This window comes from Leuciscus leuciscus, assembly GCF_965113295.1.
Source record: "Leuciscus leuciscus genome assembly, chromosome: 5".
Taxonomy (NCBI): Eukaryota; Metazoa; Chordata; class Actinopteri; order Cypriniformes; family Leuciscidae; genus Leuciscus; species Leuciscus leuciscus.
In genome coordinates, this window is record NC_138729.1 from 46,330,264 (window position 1) to 46,355,667 (window position 25,404).

The 25,404-nt window shown below is 37.1% G+C and overlaps 1 protein-coding gene across 1 annotated transcript in view; it reads right to left on the bottom strand.

Moving 5' to 3' along the window:
- Positions 1 to 367: 367 nt before the first annotated feature.
- The window catches only part of scarf2 (scavenger receptor class F, member 2), a 34,498-nt gene continuing 9,461 nt past the window's right edge, over positions 368 to 25,404 (bottom strand). The window contains exons 5-11 of the mRNA XM_082170818.1: positions 24,571 to 24,789; positions 23,714 to 23,842; positions 22,328 to 22,431; positions 15,561 to 15,675; positions 12,888 to 13,012; positions 4,931 to 5,080; positions 368 to 3,644 (exon numbers count right to left, since the gene is read on the bottom strand). Coding sequence (XP_082026944.1) covers positions 2,545 to 3,644; positions 4,931 to 5,080; positions 12,888 to 13,012; positions 15,561 to 15,675; positions 22,328 to 22,431; positions 23,714 to 23,842; positions 24,571 to 24,789 — 1,942 coding nt within the window. The 3' untranslated portion in view covers positions 368 to 2,544. The remainder of the gene's footprint in view (positions 3,645 to 4,930; positions 5,081 to 12,887; positions 13,013 to 15,560; positions 15,676 to 22,327; positions 22,432 to 23,713; positions 23,843 to 24,570; positions 24,790 to 25,404) is intronic.

Genomic DNA, 25,404 nt, shown 5'->3' on the forward strand with positions numbered 1-25,404 from the left:
TTGGTGAATCAGTTCAAAACACTGATTCAGATATTTAGGAAGTCCCTGCATATTTGACATGCTTTAAAATATTTTGTAAATGTATATATTCCATTCTTATATTTGTGCATATATATACATTTATTAAATTTAATTTCTTAATTATAATATATTGTTCATTTAGTGGAAAACAGGCTTTTTTTTACTTTATTTTACTTTAACCGTATTGAATCTAATTGGCAATTTATTTATTTATTTTTTATAAATAATTAAATGTTTTAAGGGAAAGTACATAAGCAAATTAAGACTTCAGAAATTAATAGTATTTAATATATTTAAGTCGCTATATCGATAGATCTGATGAAGAAAGAGCCATTTGATATATGTACCCTTTCAATTCATGAGCTACAGGTTTGCTTTTATTTCAAATACGGTAACTGAACAACCACTTATCAACAACATAAAAAGGCAAAAAATCAGGACAAAATGAATGAACATAATGCATGTTACTGATAATGCTCTGTGTTTAAAGGCCGAGCTTCAGTCAAAGCTTGCTCTTACGCCAAAGTCAGAGTAGAAAACAGAAATCTGTTATTCAAACGCCCATAAAATCATATACTGCTGTTGGAAATGTTCTGGAATGGTGCAAAAACATGAAAAGTTGTTTTTTGTCAAAGGTCCCACGTAAAGAAAGGCAGTACAAACAGAACTTGGGTTAACATGCATAGATATCTCTCACTGACCTCTGCATCATGCAGTTTATCGTTCATAAAAAACAATAACATCCACAGAGAAATGTGAAAAAGTTATTTTGAGAGTAAAATGAAAGATATTTAAACATTACAATCAAATGTACCTGATGCTTGCATTAAAAAAAGAAATAAAATGTAATCAAATTTGAAAACCAGTTCATTTGACACACACACACAAATATAAAAAAGCAAAGATATAAGTTGTATAAGCACAGCTTACAAATGAAGGTAAAAATATTATTACAAAATATCTTAGCATGTAGAAAAATATATAAGGTACCATACAAGGGAATAGCAGTTACTGTACACCACAATGGAAAATCTGCTTTTTGTGAAGCTGCTTACAAACTCAAAAATGCTGCAGGCCCAGATCGAACTTTGAACCTGTTTTTTGTTCAAATATAACCATTCAGTTTTTCATGAACTCTTTTTTTGCATTCTGTTGGTGTCATCTTAAAAATATTTGCAAGTGCTATGGGGTGTTTCTGATTGTAAACTTCAAAAATAAACATAATCTGTAGTCGTGAGCCATTATAAAAAAATGTTGATGCAATGAACTTCCTGCAACCGCATAGTCAACCTCTGAAGAATTAATAATTAATTTCATCTGACTTATAGGTTATACTGGCGTCTTTCAGGCGTTATGATTGTTTCTTTGGCAGGACAAATAATTATTAATAAATTAACATTTTCATAAAATGGCAATGCACACACTATATTAATGGCGTAGTTATTATTGTGCTGCATAAACTTTCAGTCATGAAGAGAAAAGCATGTGATATTAGCAAGGCATAAAAAGCATTACTGATTTTTACTGGAAAAACAATAATTTAAGTGCTTATTTTTAATGCAAATATGATCAAAACAGATGTTTATAAATGTTTCATGTTTTTTTTATAATGTTGTTGGTTTCCTATTTTAACCAGAAGTTCGGGAAAGACTCCCCATCGTACAAGATCCCAGAGGAGAAAGGTTGTATATTAGCATTTATTTTGTGAACTTTTAGGACTATAATAGAATATAGAAGGTCTGAATGTCAGCATACATGGACTAAAAGACAAAAAAACAAAACAAAGAAACAATACATTTTAGTTTTATGGAGTATTTATCTGTCATGGAAAAAATGCATTACCGATTGTGGGTACTTTACGGAAGAAGGGAAAAACTAATGTTTAGATTCAGCAGCAAGGATAGATATCACTGTGGATTAGCAAGGACTACGACTATTACTGGCGTTTCTAGCTTAAAAAGCATTATGCTAGGTACTAAGAACTGATGAATGCTCATGTCCTAGAAACCAAGCAGACAATTTCCTTCATGACATCATTAACAAGGTATTGAATATACATATACTATATGGCCTGAGTGAAAATTAATAATGGCATCATTCTTCCTGTACCGTTGAAGTACCTTTGGTTCATTCTTTACACCAATGAATACAGTGCTAAATACAAATTTCAGACACAAACCTGCTGATCAGACAATTACGATAGCATTGGCAAATTCAAAACAATGGACGTTGAGTAATGCATATATAAAACTGAGAGCATACAACAAGAGCTTATTACATTAAATTCATTTACTCTTCCTTTTTAATACTGTACACAAGCCACGACGTCGTTCCCGATTCCAGGACTTCAAAGAGTTAACGAGAACCACAATCCTTCCAAATATTAAAACCTATAAGCAGCTCGTCCATTTAAAGAACAATCCATCCGATTCCTATATCACGTTTGACGAAAGTTACGAAAAACTGTACGTTTATGTTCTCAAAAAAAAAAAAAACAGACGCACCAATGTGATCAAAGCGGATCTATTTGACAGTCTGAGGTGGCATGATGGCCGTCTTTGGGGTGGTTTTGCCTTCCGTCTCCATTGTTCCCTCCTTTCCTTTCTTCCTCGGTGGTTTTTTGATGGGTGTTTTCTTTGGTGTGGCATCTCCTTCAACTCTGGTCCCATTAAGCCCTTGTTTTTCTGGGCTTTTAGGTTCAGGAGAAGAGTCTGAAATAGGAGCCACCATCTTCTGGAGGTTGCCGGAGGTGGGCAGCAGGGGCTTGTTGGTCCCAGTTGCAGAGCGCTTGGTCTTTTGAGGAGGGGTGGGTTTCTCTCGGTTGGCTTGAGGCGTTGAAACACCGTTGGGTTTGACGCCCACCGTGTGCCCATCGTTTCGATTGAGGCTTTGGGTCTTCTCCTTCAGCTGAGCCGCGAGTAGCGTGGCGGCCTCAGAGTTCATGTGCGGATGCATGATCTTTGGGCTCTTGGGCGGCTCTTTGTGGGTGTCGTTTGTTTTCTTGTCCGAGTGGAAGTTTCCAATCTTCTTCAGGGCATTCTGGAATGTTCCGTTGAGGTGCTCTATGGTATCTGAAGCTTTGTGAGATTTGCTTTTGCTCGGGGATTCGGGTCCATCTGCCTTCTTCCCGTCCTGATGCTTTTCTCTGTTCTTGCTCGACTTCTCCTTAAACCGCAGCTTCTCATCAGCCTTTCCAGAACCTTCTGAATTGTTCTTCTTCTCTTTTTGTGGCGATGGAGTCTGACTTTGCTCTGTTGGGTTGGTTCCAGATGTTCCGTGGATCCAGGACACCTTCGGTTTGGTGGACGGGTCTGGAGGACGAGGTTTCGTCTTCTCTTTCGTCTTCTCCGGTGAGGCCGTGTCCTCCTCCTCTTTGGAGTGTTTGGAAAGGCGTGCAATGTGGGCGTAAACGGCTCCTATGGTTGACTCAGAACCACTGGTGGAGCCCTCGCTGTCTGAAGATTTCAGGAGAGGCTGCTCGCTTCCGTCGCTAACGTACTGTTTTGTTGTTTCTCTTGTGTCTTTGAGGGACGTGTACTCTCCTGCGTCCTCATCAATGGGTGATGATGATAGTTCCTGAGCAGCGCTAGAACTTTTCTTCTCACAGCTCTCGTTCATAGTTTCTGAAAAAGGTAAATGTAAGGGGTAAGTGGTATAGAAATATATCTCCATGACTGTAGTAAAAAACTGACTGGCCGGTTCCTGTGTGATTAATGAACTGGAAGTTATATCAGCTACAATTTTTAACACCTCTGTGTTGACATTTGTCATTGTTTGATCTGCAAAATATTACAAAATTCCATATACAATTGGATTCTAAAACTAAACTTGTAGTTTTGTTCTAAATTTCAGTCCAACATAAAATAAGCACTTCATTTAAATAAATTATCCTTCTTTTGGCTGTAAAATTAATATATATAAAAAAAAAATTGTGGGCAATATTTGCCCTCATATTTTTTCATATTTAATTTCAGGGGTATTTGTCACTTTTGTTGCTGTGTTAGTTTAGTAGTATTTTTATATTATTATGGTATTTATTAATATTTTGAATTACCTTTTATTTTTTTTTATTTTATCATATAATTGTGTTACCTAATTTTGACTTAATTATTTTTTTATTATTATTGCAATATTTCTGTTTAGCATTCTTTTTTCCATTTCAGTTTTAGATTTAGTAATTTTAGAACTTATACACATTTCAGTTTTTTGCCAAAGCAATATTTCTACATTTTTTTTAAAGTTTACGTATTTCAAATTTTATTATTATTTTAATTCATTATTTTATTTAACAAAAACTGTTGAACTATTTAAAATGTTTTTATTTAATTTTTTTAGTTAACAACACTGTTTTGTTGGCATTTCAACCCTAATTTCCTGTTAATTTCTGAACAGACTTTCTGAACTACAACCAAAGGTTGTATAGTGTGCACTATTCAATAAGTATTAAGCTAGTTTTAATTCTGAACATCAACTTTGACTATACTGAAATATATTTAAAAACGACTAACCTAAGCTTATTAAAAAAAATTGTTTTGAATAAAATAATGAGCACACCTAAAGATTATTATGTCTATGACCAGTTAGAAACACCAAAACGCCATATCACCATGGAAAAATGCCTAGGTTTTTTCCTTAAAATGCTTTTATATCAGTTTTCCAGCAATCTCCCACACCACGGTTTATGCAGAAAGTCCTGAGTCACATCCTGAAAGCTTTGCATCTGCTGACATGGCCATTTATAGCGTTTTCTGTTTGTATTCACTCAACGCATGTGATATATGCACCCAGAGGCCAAGCGTTTACCACAAATTGAGGTCATTTAATAAAATTGTCAGGAGATTTCTTAACTCCCTCATCTGTTTTCCATGTTGCACAAACAGATGGCTTATCTGCGCTAGTTCCCGCTCACCTTCGTGTGGGATGCAGTAAACGGGCCCGTCTTCACTCGTCTCGAAGGAAGAGAAGGACTCCTGGGAAGACCATGATGGAGAAGGCTGGTCCACTACGGAGGGCGGCTCGATAATGCTGTTGAAGGTGTTTTCGGGATCGTGGTGGGTGACTAAGGGTTTGGACAAGGGGAAAACAAACATAGAGGTCAGGTCAAATCAGTGGAAGAAGGCTCCCTGGGTTCCACAACACACAAAGGCTCTTTGACTACATATGTGATGATGTTAGGCTCTACAGTCTGCATTAGTGACCGACAAGGGCAAATAGTGGAGTGTGGATAATCTGCATGAAAGCCAGCATTGACAGCACATGAGTGAAACACTACACTTCAAAGCATGCTAGTGGAATGATCTGCGAGCAACTGAGGTCCTAAGACTTTACACTGGTATTTTGGAATTACGGTTAGGGTTAGTACTACTATTTAGAGCTAGTTTGGTGCTGGTGGACCAACATAGCCATGTTGTTTAGCAGCAAATAATCAAACATGATCTTACTGGTCAACCTGGTTTATGTGGTTTTAACTGGTTCTAATTTTTGTGACCTTATTTTCTTGAAATGAAGGCAAATTTCGCCCCAAATTATTCATATTTAACACCTTCAGATGTTTACACATAATATATGTGTGTGTACTGTGTATAATTATTTTGAATATATAAATACACACACATGCATGTGTATATATTTAAGAAATTGTATTTATTTATATATATAATACAAATTATGTATTATATATATATATATATATATGCATGCATGCAAATATGTCTTAAATGTATATATGCGTATGTGTGTATTTATATATACAAAATAATTATACACCGTACACAAACATATATTATGTAAACACAAACTTTTGTGATCGTGATTAATCACACTCAAAAAAACATAAGCATTTTTCAAAAAGCTTATTTCCATTATTGTCAAAGAATAAAGTGTTTTTTGGATCGATTAACAAAACTGTATATACATCATTTAAAACAGTATTTTCTAAAATTCAGTACAAATAGTATGTAGTTTTAAATGATGTCTTCTTTTTTAATGTTTATCTTTTTAACAGATGCTTGTGTTGGATTCTTTTAACAACAGCTTGTATGGAACTGAAAATGCTGTCTAACTAATTGCAAAAGTTTGCAAATATACAGTTGTAACTTTTTGCCCAGTTCTCCTGCATGTGACTGTGGTCCTAATGAAGGTCACGGTGGTTTTCAAGAGGCCGCTTCCTTCCGCCCACTTTTATGTGATGATGCATTCATGCTGACTTCGAAAAGATGGTCAGCTCGGGATTCCTGTGGCTTGCTGCTCACATCTCCTCTCAGCCAGGAGGAACTAGAGTAGATGCTAACCACATTCTCTTGGCCTGGTTACGCCTCCCTCACACTGCTCTTTTGGCTATTTGGCAGTGCAAGACCTTCTAGGCAAGATCAGAAGATCTCTTTCAGGATCTCTTTCAAGTAAACAAGTTCAAGTTGTTGTTGTTTTTTATATGCACTTTGTATGTATAAGCATTATTTTTCAATAATATAATAACTTTCTGTGTCTCTGAAACAACTTTCCTTTTCAGGTGACATCACCAAGCCCACTTATTTTTTAGCCCCTCCCCTCCAAAAATCTGGTATGTAACGGACACTTTCCACAATCTAATCAACTCCTGGTGGATAAAAACATGTTCATCCACATTTTCTCTTATTAAATGTCCAGTTTCACTATGAAATGCATCGTCAAAATAACACGCATGCGTCATGGTGCTCTTGTAAACGCGCGTGTGTGTTGGAGATTAATATTTAAAAAATAACGTGGTAATTTGTTACCAAATTGCCATCACTTCATAAAAATGAGCTTAAACCACTGGAGTCACAAGGATTACTTTAATGATGTATTTACTACCTTTCTGGGACTTGAAAGTGGTAGTTGTGTAGGCTGTCAATGGAGGGTCAGAAAGCTCTCAGATTTCATTAAAAAGATCTTGATTTGTGTTTTGAAGATGAACGAAAGTCTTACAGGTTTGGAACAACATGAGGGTGAGTATTTAATTTTTGGGTGAACTAACCCTTAAGGCCATAACGTCAAAGAACAAGCGGCAACAAATCCAGCGGCCGACTGTTGTCTCCTCGCGTCGGCTGCGTCTGGGCCAAAAAGCTGCGCTTGAACACACCAAAAGGACTAGAGGCGACTGTCAACTAGCATGTGCGTTCTGCACCTGCGTGCAACTGTCTATATCAACAGTCTATATTCGTCATTCAATCACAGCCTTTGCTTCTTGTTGCTGGTAGTTTTACATGTAGTTTAGTTTAGTTTCAACACTCACCCTTAAAGTAAATGACACTCGAGAACTTTCTTGTTGAGTCTTAGCATGTGCGCTTCACTCAGAAACACTCAAACTTTTGCAATCGGCTAGCAAAGGGATTATTCTAACATTCTCCCAGTGTGGAAAAAAAAGCTTTGAAAGTAAATTTGCAAAAATAAACATTTCAACAGCACATAGCAGTAAAAACCACAGAGATATAAAACTGCATTTTTGGAGTTTTGCCTTCAATGAAACAATTTACATTCCATACTTTATCCTTTTTCCAAGCAGCTGTAGATGCTGGAAGAAGTTTCCCGCAATGTTACAGGAATATCTTCTCTGTTCACTGCTGTTCATGTCACCAGCATTCTCATCATGCAGATTCACGAGTCCCCTGTGGGACTCACCACACTATGAAATGGCATGACATGTATGATGGAGATGCATGCAAACAGACATAGTGCTGTTACTAAGCCATTTTCTGACATCGAACAACTGCTGTCTTGTCAGAGACAGAGACCTAGACCGGTCTGGCAGCCCACCCTCGGCTATATGGGCCTTGAACAAAAGTACATTACTGGAACATCCCAGCTGCATTAGTCCCCACAGCTGCAGAAAGTACTCTGGTGTATGGCAACAGGTGGCCTGTCTCTCCGACGCCTCTCCAGAAACATGTTTATAGACTTGGACTGAGAGACATTTTGATCAAGAGCTTGCAAGGAACATTGTTCAATGTTCGTTCTTAACATGTTTCGTTGTTTGTAGTTAAATATCTGAGAACATGGAAATAAATTAGGATTAAATTATATAGAAGTAAAAAGTAAATGGGCAAATCTCACAAAACATGCCGAATTTGCGCGGCACCTCAAAATCAAAAGGAAAAATAACGAATTTTTTGCATTGACATTATTTTCATGAAATTTAAGCAACCCCCCTCCCAATATGTAATGCATCCAGCTTTTTTTTTTTTTTTGTAATTCCCATTATCGTCAATAGCTATGTTTCCCTCCAAAGTTGCAAATTTTACTTGTGCGCAAAAAGAGGAATCAATTCTGTGTTGGAGAGCAGTCTGAATCACGTCTCTCTATCTCTCTCTGTGTACGCGCGTTTCAGGTGTGTGCGGATAACAACGCGTGAGTCCTGATTTATGCCTCTTCCGCATTTAAAATCGTTTGACTGTTTAAATTGGCAAGACAAAACACGTCCAAATGATAAACCTTCAATCTATGATGGTTAAACTTGGCAGTTAATCCGCAAATCACATGCGTGCCGAACCGTGGGGCCTGGTCCGTACGGATCACAGATCAACTGCGATCTGTTGCACCCCTTATAATTAATGAACACACTTATCATGATGGCGATCTTACCAGAGATGGTAAAGTAAACGTGGCCCTGTCCCCAAGCATGCCGGTACTCAAAAGTACTCCCTGCGCATCGTTTATTTTTACCATGCATGCGCACCAGTTATGTGCACCCCTGACTCTAGTGTCAGTTAAATTAGGATAATTTGTAATGTTAACATTAGCATTAAAGTATTTGCATACTTTAACATAATTTTTTTTATTTAAATCAGTATTTCATCAAATTCAGTTTGTGTACGTGTGTGTGTGTGTGTGTGTGTGTGTATATATATAAAAAATATATATACTTCGAGTAAAATATAATTTCTTGTCTCATTCTTTTGGTTTAGGGGTGAAACATCATCCGGATATGACTGTTCGTTTCAAGACAGATTAACTTCACTGGTGTAGAAATGTGTTTTTCCTAAATCTAAATTATGGTGATAAACAGAATGTGGGTCCAGAGGAGATGAGGGAATAAACATTCTCATTCTTTTTTTTGTCCCTTTTGTCTTAAATCTGTCATTACCAGCTTTAGTTGGAGTAAAAAGGGCTCTGAAACACACTGAGGTAAATTTAGTCACTTCCTGTCTAAAGACCCCCGGCCCCCCATTTGCTCTCCTGTGAGGGTAGAGTTAAAAAAAAAAAAAAGGAAAGTGGGGGAAGAAAAGATATGGGAAAAATAGCAGACCTCACTGCTGCAGTCAGCCAATGAGGATAGCAGAACCGCAACAGGAAAAGGAGGAAGGGGAAAAAAGAGGGAAAGAGAGAATGATATTTTCATCCAGCTCCTCCCCTGAAGTGAGAAGTTCGAGGGGGTGGGGAAGGGAACGGGGTAGACGCTACATCTGCGTTTGCTTTCAGTTCTTCCTCTCATATGCTATCGCGAAACTCATTTTTTTAACTAATCAAGAGTGAGCGTGAAAAGCAACATTGTTTGGTGTTGATTTTGGTTGTCTCCAGAGTTATTTAACACTCTTTGATGTGTCAGATGAAAGACACGCATTCTCTATCAATTTTCTCATAAAGTCCGTGGATGAAAGGGCCAGTTTATGTTTAAGAGCCGAACGCTGGTCATATCTCTTCAGCTAAAGTGCCATCTTCTTATTGGATTTTTCTACTTGCTTGTTCTTTGTTGTCTATCCAGGGTTTTACAGCTTGAGGGGTTTTATTGAAACAATCTGCAGACCATACTCAACCCTAACCAACAGTGACATTATTGTTTTAGACAGGATTTTTTTTTACCCGGGTCTGATGGCAGTGACTCTTTAACTTATGTAATGTGGTGAATTAGTGTGGAAGCACATGTCTCTCGAGGACAGTATGGCTCTGGGCTTTCTCTCGGGCTCTCTGTCACTAAATAACTAAATGCTGCTCACCCGTGACCGCCTGTTACCCATACACTAGGGTATTGTTTGTTTTAATTAAAGCTGTGCCATCCATATTCTTTGTAAAAGAAGAATCCAGCTCTTGTTTCCTTGATTGGGACCTGGATTTTTGCTTGTGATTTGGAGATGACCCATGACTTTAAATCAACTGGTGTTTTGATGATTTTTAGTGGATGTACAGTAAGAAGTTAGATCTCCTCAATTTCACACAGTTGTCTTCAACTGGTGCATTTTCCATGCATGAACATATCTAAAAACCTTTCATTTTAAATGGAATATCTATGGTTTTATCATGTAAAACTTTTCTGGTCCTTGCAAGTGGTAGTTGCGTAGGCTGTCAATGGATGGACAGAAAGCTCTCAGATTTCATTGAAAAAGATCTTCATTTGTGTTCCGAAGATATTAATTTGTGTCTAATCCTTGCATTCGATGCCCTACCTGCCTGTCAAGATATGTATTTACACTCCTCCACGAAAACTGTTCGCACAGATATCATACGTCATCTGCGCGTTCCGTAAGGCTATGCTGAGTTGTAGACAGTCACCGATCGCCACAAACAAGTTCCTTGGTTTAAGTTCCTCCTGGACCAAAACAACAAGCTTATGCTGCGTTCACGCCATGTCTCGTGACACTGTGCAGACACTGCTGTGTGTTCATGTGTTTTAATAAATGCTTTCAGAGCTAGCTTGCTATTGCTAGCTGCTCCGAAATTACCTACCCTACCTTTAAAGACAGATTAAAATTTTTTGGGTGAACTCACCCTTTGAAGTAACATGAACATTTTTCATTTATCAATAACAAAGGTTAATAAATGCTGTAAAAATATATTGCTCATTGTTAGTTCATGTTAGTTAAAGGGTACCTAAACCCCTGGTCAGAGCCTGACTCCACCCACTGGCAATATTTGAAAAATGCTGGAAAAGTAGGCAGAGCCCAGTGGAGAGGGGGCGTGCATCTGTGACTTATCTCTCTGCAGGCAAGGGCGTGGTTAGCTGGTACCCTCTGACGTCAGAGGGTACCACAACTTCCAATAGGAAAATTCAACTGCAGTAGCCACTGTTCAACCTGAAGAGGGCAGCACTCAGACGTTTTTACACCATATTTTGTAAAATTAAAACACTTTAAACACAAATGTCAAAAAAACTACTTGAATCAATGAACAGCACTAATAAAGCCCCATTCTTACAGATCATTAACTAAAAAAAGTTGGTTTAGGGTTTAGTTACCCTTTAATGCATTAACTAATGTTAACAAATGAGAATTATTGTAGTGTTACCATTTTACCTCTTGTTTTTGTGCATGCTAAAGAAAAACCGCTGTAAAACTAACCCACGTTTTTCTATATTTAAAAAGTCCAATTCACTTAATTTAGTGTTCGGCAGTGCTAACTTAATATGCCGTGCCTTTTACGATTTGGTCTCTGAATCCAAGTCCAAAATGAATATTCCAAACAAACTTCCTTAAAAAAGTATAATATGTTTGCATGGCCACTTTAATATTGTCTCTAAAACCGGCTCCTGGCAGCAGCAGCAGCCCATACAGTTCCTCAACCACAAGAACTCCACACAGGGGTTCCATCCTGGCAAAAACAGAGGAGTCTTTGATTGGGGGAACATTCAGCTCCCAGCCGTCTGTTTTAATAAGAAATAGGGAAATGAGGGGAGAAATGCAGGGAAAAAGAAAACGAATGTCTGTTTGGGTACAGATTAATAAGGACTTGAAGCTTCACATGGAGCCAAGGGAAATAAGACATGCACCCAGAGCATTCCATTCAGATGAAACCCTAAAGACTTTGTTTGGGTCAGCGCAGAGTGCTTTTCATTCTGACTGAGGCTTTTAGCCAGTAGAGGCACCAAACAGAATTGCAAAAACTATTATTGCTTTCAAACAGGTTCCCAACCACTGCCCCATCTACCATTGGTCAGGCAAACAGAGAGCCCTGCCCCAAACTCACGCCAATTGGTTGAGGCAGATTTTGATGTAACAAACACAAACAACTCAACACAGCAATGATTTGAAAGTGCCAAATAGGTAAGTCAACCAACAAATGATTTCCGTAAAGGGAAAGTTCACTCCCTACAATTAAGTCAATGGGGTCCAATGATATTTGGTTCTTCAAAATATTTTCTTTTATGTCACGCAGAAGAAAGTCATACAGGTTTGGAACGATGTGAGGCTGATTAAAGTACATTTTAATTGTTAACACCCTCGTGTTGTTTAACAATCTAATGTCATGGAACATAAAAGAAGATATTTAGCAAAATGTCCTAGTGTTTTTATGTCCCTACAATACAACGATGTTTGGTTCCCAACATTCTTCAAAATATGATCTTTTATGTTACGCAGAAAAAAGAGAAAGTCATTCGGTTTGGAACGTTGTAAGGATGTTTTAAATGACACAATTTCATTTTTTTGGGTGAACTACCCCTTTAAGGAGCGTTCACACAGTCATGCATTGTGTCCGCAGATGGATGTTGCATGACGGCTTGCTGTTTTTTTTCAACTATTTTTAAGATATATCGTAGTAAAAACGTGTTAAACTTTTAAAAATGTCACTTAAGACTTGCATCCTTCAGTTACGCTCCATCGATGTGAACTAGAATGCATCTTGTAATTCTATCTGCACTAGGTTTGAAAAGATTTACATAGAAAAAACAACACTGCACCTTTAAATTAACGTTTAGGTTGCCGATATAAAAAATTACAGCTAAAGGGGATTTGCATTTAAACATGCCCTATCAGGAAAAAGGATGTCACTAATATACTTGCTAAACATGCTGTTTTTGTTAAACCATTGAAGACTTAACATCAGGCACATCATATAAGTGCATATCTGTTGTGTGGTTCAGTTTACTCATGGCACACTGAACCATATGTAATTTTAGATGGTGGAAAATGAGGACATACCAACAACTTTGGGTAGTTTCTGTCTCCTCAGAGGGATTCTGGGGAGTTTGGTGCTGATTCGGCTGAATCCACCACAGAGGATTATTTTGGCCTTCTTGCTGTTGGTGGAGTTTTCCTGGTCAGGGCTGAAAGAGGAAGGGTGACGTTAGACCAACATTACACTGCCCAGAAATGGATTCTACATTGGTTGGTGTGTGTTATTGTAGAGTGTTAGCCTTCTAGCATTAACTGCATACGGTATACACCATCAAACCATAGAGATTATAGATTTACTGTTCAAATGAAGGAGAAATGTAGGGATTCATCTGCCTCACTGGCAAACTGAGGAAATCTAGGCTCAGTTGGTCTTACGTTCTGTAGTTTTCCAGCCATTTAGAAAAGGTGGAAAGTTTAAGAAAACAGCCGACTGTGATTTCTAGAACACGAGAGTCTTGAGTTTACCCGACTGACTGCAGAGAACAGAGGAGGCTTTCACTTCAGCGAACTGTGAACAATTCTGATGACAGGCTTTGTTAAAAGAAGTTCTTTGCCAGGGCTGAGTTTGAGATAGACGCAATGGCCACGTTCACACCGCCGCTGTCAGTCCAGTTTTACAGCACTACATCTGGTTACGTTCACACACAGTTTATGTGAGAACACACATAGTTTATGTGTGAGTTATATGTTAATTAAGATTTGATAGATAAACTCATGTCTATTAAATATTATTATTATTTTTTTATAGTTTTATTCAGCAAAGATGCATTGATCGAATGTGACAGTAATGAAGTTATGCTTACAAAAGATTTCTGTTTCAAATAAATGCAGTTCTTTTGAACTTTCTATTCATAAAAAAAAAAGCATATTATAGTGGTGCAGGGAATACGTCAGAACCCGGAAGACTAGTTCGCAAATGATTCCTTCAAGATTTTCCTATGGGGTTTTTCAATTTATGTGTGAAATAAAGCCTGTGGTAAACATAACTTGACTATTCTTTGACGTTTTACAAACACCCATAGTGAAAACTAGCCTGGGTTTCCCCATGCTGCCTTGCACGCAGCGCGATTTTATCCCTCAAAAAGGGAACCAATCACAGAACGGGGAGGGAGCAGCAAGATGATGACGACGTCTATGCGACACACAGAAGCAGTTTGTTTATATCTATGGATCCAACATGGCATCAGGCGTGAAGTTACCTTTCGATGCAGCCTTAGATAGTGTTCCAAGTAGTTTAGAACGCAAGTTTATTTCGTCGTCTTCCTCGTCGAATTTCTGTCACTTTACATACGTCATCTGGTATAATTGAAACGATTGGCTATGAGCTACGTACAGGCGCATTTGATAGACATTCGTAGCGCCCAATAAACGGCTCTGGGCATTCGTAAACCACGCCTCAAATACGAGAAAATGAACATGTGGTTCCCAGACCACGTCTCAATGAGACGAGGTCTGACGTTAGCCAGGTTAAGTGAAAACGCAAATTTTGAAGGAATTATGTCAATTTTTTAAATCATACATTTTTAATAAGTAACTGGAAAAAACTGCTTGGGGTGTGAGTTTGTGCGGTGTACGTTATAGAACATAACGTCAAAGTATCGTCAAGTTATGTTTACTACAGGATCATACATTACATTTTTTTATAAAACCTCATAGGAAAATCTCGAAGGAACCAGCTGCAAATTCTTCAAGAACTTCCGGGTTCTAACGTCAAATAATTAGTGTTTAATGAATGTGATGCCCTGAAATTGAGAATTTATTTATTTATTATTATTTAATTGGGGTAGGGGTATATCTGACACACTCAATACCTTTTGTTTACTTACATTTACTAACCAAACTTTGGGTGTTTACATTTGTAGTTTGGTTCACTTGGCTCGTTTGGTCCAGACCCAAAAAATTGTATTAAGTATATTTTGCGACGAAACTTATTGAACATTCAAACCAATGCTGTGTGCTGGGATAAATGTGCTTGTTGTATGTGCGTAGCTACAGTACATATGATGGTATTTTGACCTGAGAACTCGTGAAGAGCTTATAACTGTGTAAAGGAGTCAAAACAGCGGCAGGAATCCCTCCGTCACACACAAATGAAGATCTGCTGCGAGGAGACGCAGTTATGATGCCTGTACAGAACTGTGATGGACAACATCACGACTATGATGAGAAAAAACAGGTATGCTTGAGTATTCTGTCCTATTTCATTCGAACCGCACCAGAGTTCGTTTGGAAGCGGACCAAAACCCAGTCCGCTTGTTTGGAGCGCACCAGGGTTCGGATGACAGTGTTCACACTTATCCAATGAACCACAATAACAGAGCAATCGCACCAGGGTACGTTTTAATCGAACCAAACATGCCAAGTGTGAACACACCCTAAGACATGATAAACCACTGAAACAGTGAAATAATTAGAATTCATTAACACGTTTAACTATCAAATCTGAGGTTTATCTGAGTCAAGAGGAAAGTATTCGGGGAAAGTCCATTTTATGCACAAATTTACTCATATTTGCAAAAGTTTCATGAATGAGGTCCAATGGTTAAACCTTCATAAAATCTACAAAAGAACTTACTAGTGATCGTCTCAACACAATAAACTGTAACTGGAGAAAGTGTTTTAACTTTTAACTTTTAATTCAGAAGGCTAGGACTGACTAAGAACTGGATTGAGAAACTAGTGTTGATTTGCACTCACTTGCGATTGTCTTTGTTGCTACAGAGGAAGCAGCAGCACAGCAGAGACAGAAGAACCACCAGCAGGAATGTTACCAGCGTTCCAGCAGCTATTACTCCCATCCGCTGATTAGGATCTGAGGGAGACAGACGGAGAGTGTAAAATTTGCAATTTAGAACAAATGGCACTAACATATGTGTGTATTCATTCAATTGTTTAATTTAACACATTTTTCAGGACAGATGGAGGGTGTTCAGTGAAAACATGGCTGCAGTAGGAGACCAAAGTACAATTGATGTGAGCAGAACGACAGGTAAGAGAGACCTTCTTCTAAATGCTCAAAGTTTAAGAAGTAATTCAAAATATAGAATTCCTAAAAGCAGTATTTCATCTTTGAATCCGAAACAGGGGATAATGCAGTCAGTTGGACTTCTATCACAAAATAAACTCTTGGCAGGTTGAGGACTATGACCACTAAGTAAATAAATCAATAAATTGACATGAAATATTGGACATATTGAGGGGCAATTATACAATTTAGTGGTCACAAATTATAGTGATATTGAAGATTACACACTATAAAAGTTAATGAACTTTATAAATACACTGCAGAATGCCAAATTTGACCAGATTGTAATACAGTAAATGCAAATGTAATAATTGTAGAATCAAGTTACATTATTGCACATGGAATTTCACATTAAACAGTTTAAATGTTCATAAAATATTGCCTGCCAAAGAGCATTGTACAGAAATGAACCAAATCCAGTGACTCAAAAAGCAACAAAAAAAATGTTTGCCTGAACAAACCACATAGATTTTTTTTTAAATTAATGTTTTATTTTATTTGACTTTTTTTGTTTATTTACTGCAGTGCTATTGAAGTTTACTCAGCATAAAGTTTAATGACTTTCATGAGTGACCGGGCAGAATCCTGTAATTGACCAATCAGAATAAAGTCTTCCTGAGAGCTGTGTAATATTTCACATATTTAAAAATTCATACTAAGAATAATTTGATGTTGCATCATTGCAAATGGCATTTCCAATAAAACAGCTTTTACATTTTCTTGAGTTTTTCCATGCTAAAGAAGAACATTGTACCTAAATTAAACTAAATGTATTTGAAATTCCCACACCAGTTCAGGAGTTTAAGAGCTAGCTCAGTTGTGTCCTGTGAGATGCAGGAAGTCTGCCAGTGGCTTCTTTGAATCTGTTGCCAACAGGCATTATCACTGGAGCATAATGTGTGGCCATTTGGCTCTTCCGTTCATAAACAAAGACAGTGATGGGATGCTTAACTTGGCACTGCTGACAATGAAGAATTTCTGCTGTTGGGTGCACCATATTTTTCATCTGGATCATCCAAGGCCAATTATTAGTTCAATATACATATGTTATGCCATTATTAATATTTACACAACATAAGCAACAACTTAAACCCAGACAAACACAACCAGCAGGCCATGAAGAAATGTTTATAATAAACTGTGTATGAATGAGGCCATTATATGCCCTTTTCCAAAGTCTTGATTTTGTTTTTGGGGTCTACTAGAATGGGTTTTCACATTTAATGTAAAAAAACAACAACTAAAAACACATTATTTTTCTCATATTTGACATTGTTGCAGCACCTCTCTTCCCAGTCTGTCAGTAACACTGTTTAGTTCCTGTCTCTATGAAGCCCCTCCTTCTGAAAAAAAAAAAAAAAAAGCACAATATGCTATGATTGGTCGACTGGACCAGTGTGTTGTGATTGGTAAATCGCTTCTTTTAGTACAAAGTTTATAGGGGCTTTCACGCCGGAGGAACCTTTTCATAGTTCCTAGAACTATTGGTGGAAGTACCCTTTTATCCTTCAGGAACTAGGAACGATTTTAGTGCTAGGAACTCCTTTTGGAGGAACTAATTTAGCTTCTACTTCAGAGTAGGGTCTAAACTAGCAGTATAGGAACTACCAGTGATGTAAGTGTACACTGATTGGCCGAACGCACGCGAAAGACCAGCACCTGCAATTTAAAAAAAAAGCTGTGTACACAGTTTATAGCCTATATATTTACTCCAGTAACTAACTCTACAAACATGGAAAACAGTGATAGATGGACCTCTCAACCTTTACGCTAAGGAGAAAATCCAACGCAACTTTGAGGGGACCAAGAGAAACTTGATTATGTATTTCTGCTCAGCAACACTGAACATCAACCACACGGCAAACTCTAATACCTTTTCAAATACTGTCTAATTTCTTTGTGTAACAGTTCTATATAATAACGTATAAGACTTGACTGTTAGACAGATCGTAAACTAATAAACACAGAGAATGCGAGCAGCACTGTGTGCTCAGGCTCTGGCTGGCGTTGTCAGCACCGTCAAAATAAAGGTCCGCCGCGCCATCAAAATAAAAGTCACAACAACAAGCGTGGTTACGTCACTTCAGAGTTCCTACTGGCCTCACCCTCATGTTGTTTCAAACCTGAACAGAAAGGAAGATATTTAGAAGAATGTCAGTAACCAGACAGTTTCTGGTACCATTGACTTTCATAGTAACCAGACAGTTTCTGGTACCATTGACTTTCATAGTAACCAGACAGTTTCTGGTACCATTGACTTCCATAGTATACTATGGAAGTCAATGGTACCAGAAACTGTCTGGTTACTGACATTCTTCTAAATATATTCCTTTCTGTTCAGCAGAAGAAAGAAATTCATACAGGTTTGAAACAACATGAGGGTGAGTATATGATGACAGAATTTTCATTTTAAAGTGGAGTATCCCTTTAAATGCACTTGAAATCTCTGCAGCAATTTTGTCAAACAGAGGTTACAAAAAGAAGTCGAAATTAATTTCAGCTGAACCCAAATGCTCCTTTCATAATATTTCTTGTGCAAACATACAACTGTAAACAGTTAAAGCATAATAACTGATGACTATTTGACTCTTTGACTCTTTGATTTGTGCTCTATGCTCACAGAGGTGTCGAGCTCAGTCCGGGTGTAGTGTGTGGTGTGGGGACATCAACACATGTCCTGAAAGCACAGCTGCGTTCGAGGAAGGCCTCACAAAGGTCGGGCACAATGACATCATTCCTGCCTTCACTCAAGTCCCTGTGAAAACTCTCCTGACCCACACCTTTCCTCATCACTCTGTCTCTCTTCCTGTAGTATTTCTCTCAGCTGTGTGAAACAACCCCGGCTCTCAGTAAGTCTGCGAGCAGGCAGGAAAAGAGCCAAAAAACACAGCCGTAAAAATAAGACACCGCTCTGGAAACACCATCAAGGCCGCCATGTTAAACTGCTGCTGTCTACGGCAGTGACCTACATAGTGAAGACTACGCAGGCATGTTACAAATAGCAGCTGTGTGTTTCTTTTGCTTGCACAACAAGTTTCTCATTGATTTTTAAAGAGAAATGTATGATCTTTTACTCTTTTTGCTATTTAATTCAGTGATATTGAAGGTTATGCTGCATTAAAAATAATGAAAGAGATAACAATAGTGAGCAATGACTTAAATTCCAGGTCTGTATCTCACACAAAGCAATCTAATGGCTTTGACAACTTTGAATAAAGCGCATAAATCATGTGTGCAGTAAAATCAATTATATTTCTCTGCATCCGAATTTTATGTTCAGGGAATGTTAGGGAAATGTTATTTTTCTTGATTATTCAAATGTTTTGGAAAACGGCACGTTTTTGTCTTGTTTCTCATTAACAATGTAAACTCTTTCCCCGCCATTGACGGAATGGTATACGGTAGACGGATCTATTAGGGATCTTCTGAAGAGTAAAGAATCTCCAGATCAAAACACAGGTGAAGAAGATGCAGAAACAAGCGATATCATATGTAAGCAGATGCATATGTAAAATAACGCATTCGTTAGCATTAAACAGCATATAAATCAAAAACTGCCTAATGTTATTGAATTAAATGTCGACCCAGGACGAGCTATAGGACTGTGAAGCTTTAGGGCTGTTGATGGACTTGATCTTCTCAATCTATGTTTTAAAGGGGTGGTATAATGCCCTTTTCACAAGATGTAAAATATATCTATGATGTCCCCAGAGTGTGTGTGTGAAGTTATAGCGCAAAATACCCCACAGATATTTTTATATAGTAAGTTAAAGTTGTCACTTTTTGAGGGTTTGCAAAAACGCACCGTTTTGTGCCTGGCCCTTTAAATGCAAATGAGCTGCTGCAGAGGGCGGGGTTTCAAGAGCTCATGTCTGTTAGCAGCTGCTGTTACCTCACGCAGACACACTAAAATGACAGAAAATGTTCTGCCTTTAATGTTAAACGGAGTCAGATAAGGATGGAGAGACTCAAGAAGAAGTGACAACATGTAGAATGCAACAGGACGTCTCTGAATGGTTAGTTGATGAATTTATGTTGCTGATGTGGAGTTAACTATCTTCAATTAGGCTATTCTGTCATGATAAATCTATAAATTGCTCATATATGAACTGTTGTGAGATGCACACAGAGTGACTTTCTATTGCATGTGAAAAGATGGATGCTAAAGTTTGAGCTGACTCACAAATGTACTCTTATACAACAACTTTTCCTCTTCTCAACATGGACTGCGTGTTCCCGGGGGCGGGGTTTATGTAAATTCTAGGGTTAGTGATGTCACTAACCCGAGAGGAATGTCATGTAGTCCCAACCATAGACAGTATATAAACTGGACACAGCGACCCCATTGGATTCAACGGAGACAAGTGAAGTCAATTAGAAGCACTAACTTCCTGATGGTCGAGCGTACTGCGCAGACTCAAACTGAGCTTGACGACGTAGATGTGACGTGAGCAACCCGTCTATCTACTAGTAGCTGTACCAAGAGAAATCTGAATCATTCCCTCCCGAAACTTGCAGAGACGGAGATCGTGAGTAGGAGGTGTCTATGAGCTAGAAGCAGGAGAAACTTTTGCTAAGTATTCTGATTAATTACTTTGTCATTTTGCCTCCACGTCCCCCCGATTGCCCGCGAGCTTCATCTCCTGTCCATACGGTAATTTATCATTTTGCCTCCACGTCCCCCCGATTGGGCGCGAGCTTCTCCTCTACTGTGCGACAGAGAGTTGCGTGTTATGACGCAATCGTTAGCCTATTTTTACAAAAACTGCTTCTACGGGGCCATAACGTAAGATACAAGGTAATGGAGCCTTTTATACATTTTCGTGTTTCTTTAGAAATAAATAATGGACAAATGGAGTCTTTAAACACCTCAGATGTAAAGTTATTCGCTGTCAAAGTGACGCCAAAATGAATGGGAGTCAATGGGATGCTAACAGCAGGTGATGGTCCGCTAGCCAATGGCGGCGCCCGGGGAAACTTCAAAATAATATGAAACCCTGCCCCCCTGGTCCCAACCAGCCGTTTGTTGTAGTCCTTTTCTTTAAAAGCAAATATCTCCCTTTGCTTTGAACTTTGAGCGTTGTAACTTTGCAGGTGTTGTTTATGCTCAAACAGCAACATTACACACTAACTAAAGTTAGAAAAGTGAAATCACACTCAACCACCCCTTTAATCATTGTTCTGAATCCAATCTGGATGTAGTCTTTGACAACAAATTATTTTTCTCAGCTTTTTGCTCAAAATGTTGCTTTTTTTTATGAAACTTACACACATTCATTCAAGTATTGATAAAAAAAGAATGCATAAAGTTTCAATAAAATGTTAAGGCTGGCAAAATAAAAAAAATGCTGGCAGGGAAAGAGTTAAGATAAGATCAATTTAAAGACAAAGGTAAATGTTAAAAGACAAGCTATAATAAAAATTATACTTTTTTTTTTATTTTTTATATTTTTTTATATACTGTATCTTGAAAATAAATAATTGTTTCTTACCGCATTGGCATTTGTTTTTATTGTTTTAAATATAAACTTGACAAACAAATTTGCTTATGACAAAAAAAAATTGTCAGTGGGGTAAGAAAAAAAAATACATGGAAAAAATATTAGGGTTGGTATAAAAAAATTTAAATAAAAGATGTCTCACCCTCACCAAGGCTGCATTTATTTGATAAAAAATACAGTAAAAACAGTCATATTGTGAACTATTATTACTATTTAGAATAACAGTTTTCTGTTTAAATATATATAAAAAAAAATTGTATTAATTTGTTAATTATCAGCATCATTACTCCAGTCTTCAGTGTCACATGATCCTTCAGAAATCACTCTAATATGCTGATTTGCTGCTCAAGAAACATTTTCTTGTTGAAAACAGTTGTGTTGCTTCCTAATATTCCTAATATTTTGTGGAAACTGTAATGCATGATTCAGGATTCTTTGATGAATAGAAAGTTAAAATGAACAGCATTTATTTGAAATAGAAATATTTTGTAACATTATAAATGTATTTACTGTCCCTTTTTGATCATGTGCATCCTTGCTGAATAAAAGTATTAATTTCCTTCTAAAACAAACAAACAAACAAACAAAAGTTTACTGACCCCAAACATTGAACAATAGTGTAAATCCCTTTAAATATAGCAATGATGAAAATCTGCCAGGATGGTTGTAATACACCGCATAATGCGAGTAATGATCGTGACATGATTTAAAAACAAATCCGCTTCGAGTCAAAAGGTTGAATCTTGAGTTGAACTCTGCGTCAACTAGGCAGCTATTCCTCTCTCCCTTTACGTAATGGAAAAAATGACTGATGTTGGATCCCACAACTATATCTCAACATCTCAGGGGTTCTTTTGTGTCTCCATAGCAAATGACATAACATAGTTTGAGAAATGACAATTTAATTATTCCACAGAGAGACAGGAAGGGTTTCTTACATAGGTTGCAGGCCCCTGACACTGGGTTGCAGTTCTTGTCGTGACATGGACAGGTCTGGGCACAGTTCACTCCGAACTGACCGAACTCACAGGTCAGGTTGCAGCTAAAATGAAAAGAAATGCAAAGAGCACTGAGAAAGAGAGTCAATACAATCATTGTGTACAAAGCAACAAGAGTTTCCAGTGAAAATGGAACACGGCAGTTTGGGGAATTGTGGGCAATTATGTAGTTGGCAATGCAAATTCAAGAACAGAAAAGAGGAATGAACAATTATAATAAATGACACAAGCACAGAAGTTCTTATTGACGTCACTGAACTGAAACCGACTAAATATTTTAAATGTCTTACAGAAAAAAGGAAGTATTGCATAAAAATACATTTTTATTTTTATGTGTTTAAAGTGAAGTTTCATCAATTGACGATAAAGGTATGATTTGATTAAAGTGCAGTTTGTGGTCAATATTTAGATAAATATTCAACTAAGTGAAATAAACTAATTTGGCATTTCCTAAAGAAACCAATTGCAGTTTAATATGCAAATATTACAAGGATGTAATTTAAGATGTTTAATGTTAACAATTTATTCATTTAATGTTTCACTATACCGTTCACTAGTTTGGGGTCAGTAGGATTATTTTTTTTTTTTTTTTTTTTAAATGTAATTAATACTTTTATTCAGCAAGGACATTGATCAAAAGTGTCAGTAAATATATGTATCGTTTTACAAAAGATTTCTATTTAAAATAAATTCTGATCTTTTGAACTTTCTATTCATCAGTTTCACAACATATTAAGCAACACGACTGTTCTCAACTGATAATAATAATACGTTTTTTGAGCAGCAAATCAGCATATTAGAATGATGTTACACTAATGATGCTGAAAATTCAGCTTTGATCACAGGAACAATTTATTAATAAAAAAAGAAAAACAAGTTAATAAAATAAATAAATAGACACCATAAGCCTGACATTTTCTTCCGTACAAACTATGTGTGGAGTCTGGACATTTAAGTGATTCAGGCTCATCAATATTATTCTCTTTCAATCACTGTAATTATAGACTACAGAGTTTCAAAACTGCCTTCTTTTTTGTTAAAAGGGCAAATAAATGCTTTTCCTCACAAAATATTTATTTATGTGTTGAATATGAACTTGTGTTTGACAAAGAACTAATTCTCATTTAACCATTTGGGGTGTCCTGTTTAGCACACTGCAATTTGTTTAAAGTTACTCATCTTTAAACCATTTAGAATGACTCTTTGCTGATTTTGTGATTCATCCATTAGTGACTCTTTGCTGATTTTGTGATTCATCCGTTAGTGAAAACAGGCCTTGATAACAAGATAACCTAAATATGTGCGTGACTCAGAGATGTGACTTACTATGTCCCATTGAAGCCAGGGTCACACAGACACTCTCCTGTGGCAAAATGGCAGTCTCCATTAAAACAGTGGCTGCAGTCTTTTTCACAGTTGTCTCCATATGTGCCGTTAGGACAGCGCACCTCACAGCTACACAAAGACAAAGATACAAACAGACTGAGGATCAATGGTCAATTCAAAGTTTTCATCGAAAGAGTCTTCGAGGAGCAACATAGGAAGAATTTGAGAGGTGATCTTATAAACTTTCTATTCATTAAATAATGAAATATCCAGAAAAAGTTTCCACAAAAATATTAAGCAGCACAGCTGTTCTCAACATTGATAATAATAAAAAAAAGTTTGTTAAGGAACAATTCAGCATATTAGAATGATTTCTGAAGGATCATGTGACACTGAAGACTGGAATAATGATGCTGAAAATTCAGCTTTGCATCACAGGAATAAATTACATTTTAAAATATATTACAATAGAAAACAGTTGTTTTAAATTGTAATAATATTTCACAACATTACTGTTTAATTTTATTTTTGATCAAATAAATGCAGCCTTGGTGAGAATAAGAGACTTCTTTAAACATTTCCTTTAAACCATTACAAATCTTACCAACCACAAACTTTTAAAGATTTAGATTTTATGTGCTTCTATTTATGTTTATTATTATTATTATTATAATTTCGATCATATAGTGTGTGTGTGTAAATAACACTTTCTTAGTATAGTGAATTCCCCTTCAGTTGTCAAATACCAGGTGATACAATACTGTAGTATTGTACTATACAATACTATACAATAGTGATAAGACAGTGTACGATCCTGTCAGCTACAATAGGATTCACTATCAGCCAAAGATTCATACCGATCTCCAATCCAGCCGGGATTGCAGTGAGAGCACTTCCCATCGATGCGGTTGCAGAAGTGACCGTCTTTGCACGGTGGACACTGATCCTTACAGTTCTCTCCGAAGTAACCCTCCACACACGCCTGGTCACATCTCGTCCCGTTCCAGCCGCTCTCACACGTTACACAACGACCGTCCGTCACCTTACAGGGCTGCTGGCCTTTACAGTGGCCACACCTGAATCAACGGCAAAAAGGAAAGCCCGGGATCGTCCAGGTGTGGTCAGTCAAAAAAAGAAGAGAACAAGTTATGGCTATAAAATCAAGAAGATATAAAGCTCTGGATATGAATATACTGCACACTACTGCTCAAAAGTTTGGAATCATTAAGATTTTCGGTTACACTTTATTTCGATAGTCCACTTTAGACATTCTACTAACTCTCAATAACTTGCAACTACATGTCACCAAACTCTCATTAGAGTAGTATACTATTAGGTTAGGGTTAGTAGAATAAGTACGGCATGTAGTTGCAAAGTTACTTATAGTTAGTAGATTTTAGTCAGCATCATTACGCCAGTCTTCTGTGTCAAACAAACAACCTTCAGAAATCATGAATTTCTTATAATCTTCCTCAAAAAGTTTTTGCTGCTTATTATTTTGTGGGAAACTGATAAAAACATTTTTATTTGATGAATAGAAAGTTAAAAAAAACATAATTTATTTGAAGTAGAAATATTTTGTTACGTTTTGTCTCTACAGTCACTTTTAATCAATTGACGTATGCTTGCGAAAAAGTATTAATTTCTTTTTTATAAAGTCCTACCCAAACTTATGAATGATAGTGTATCAT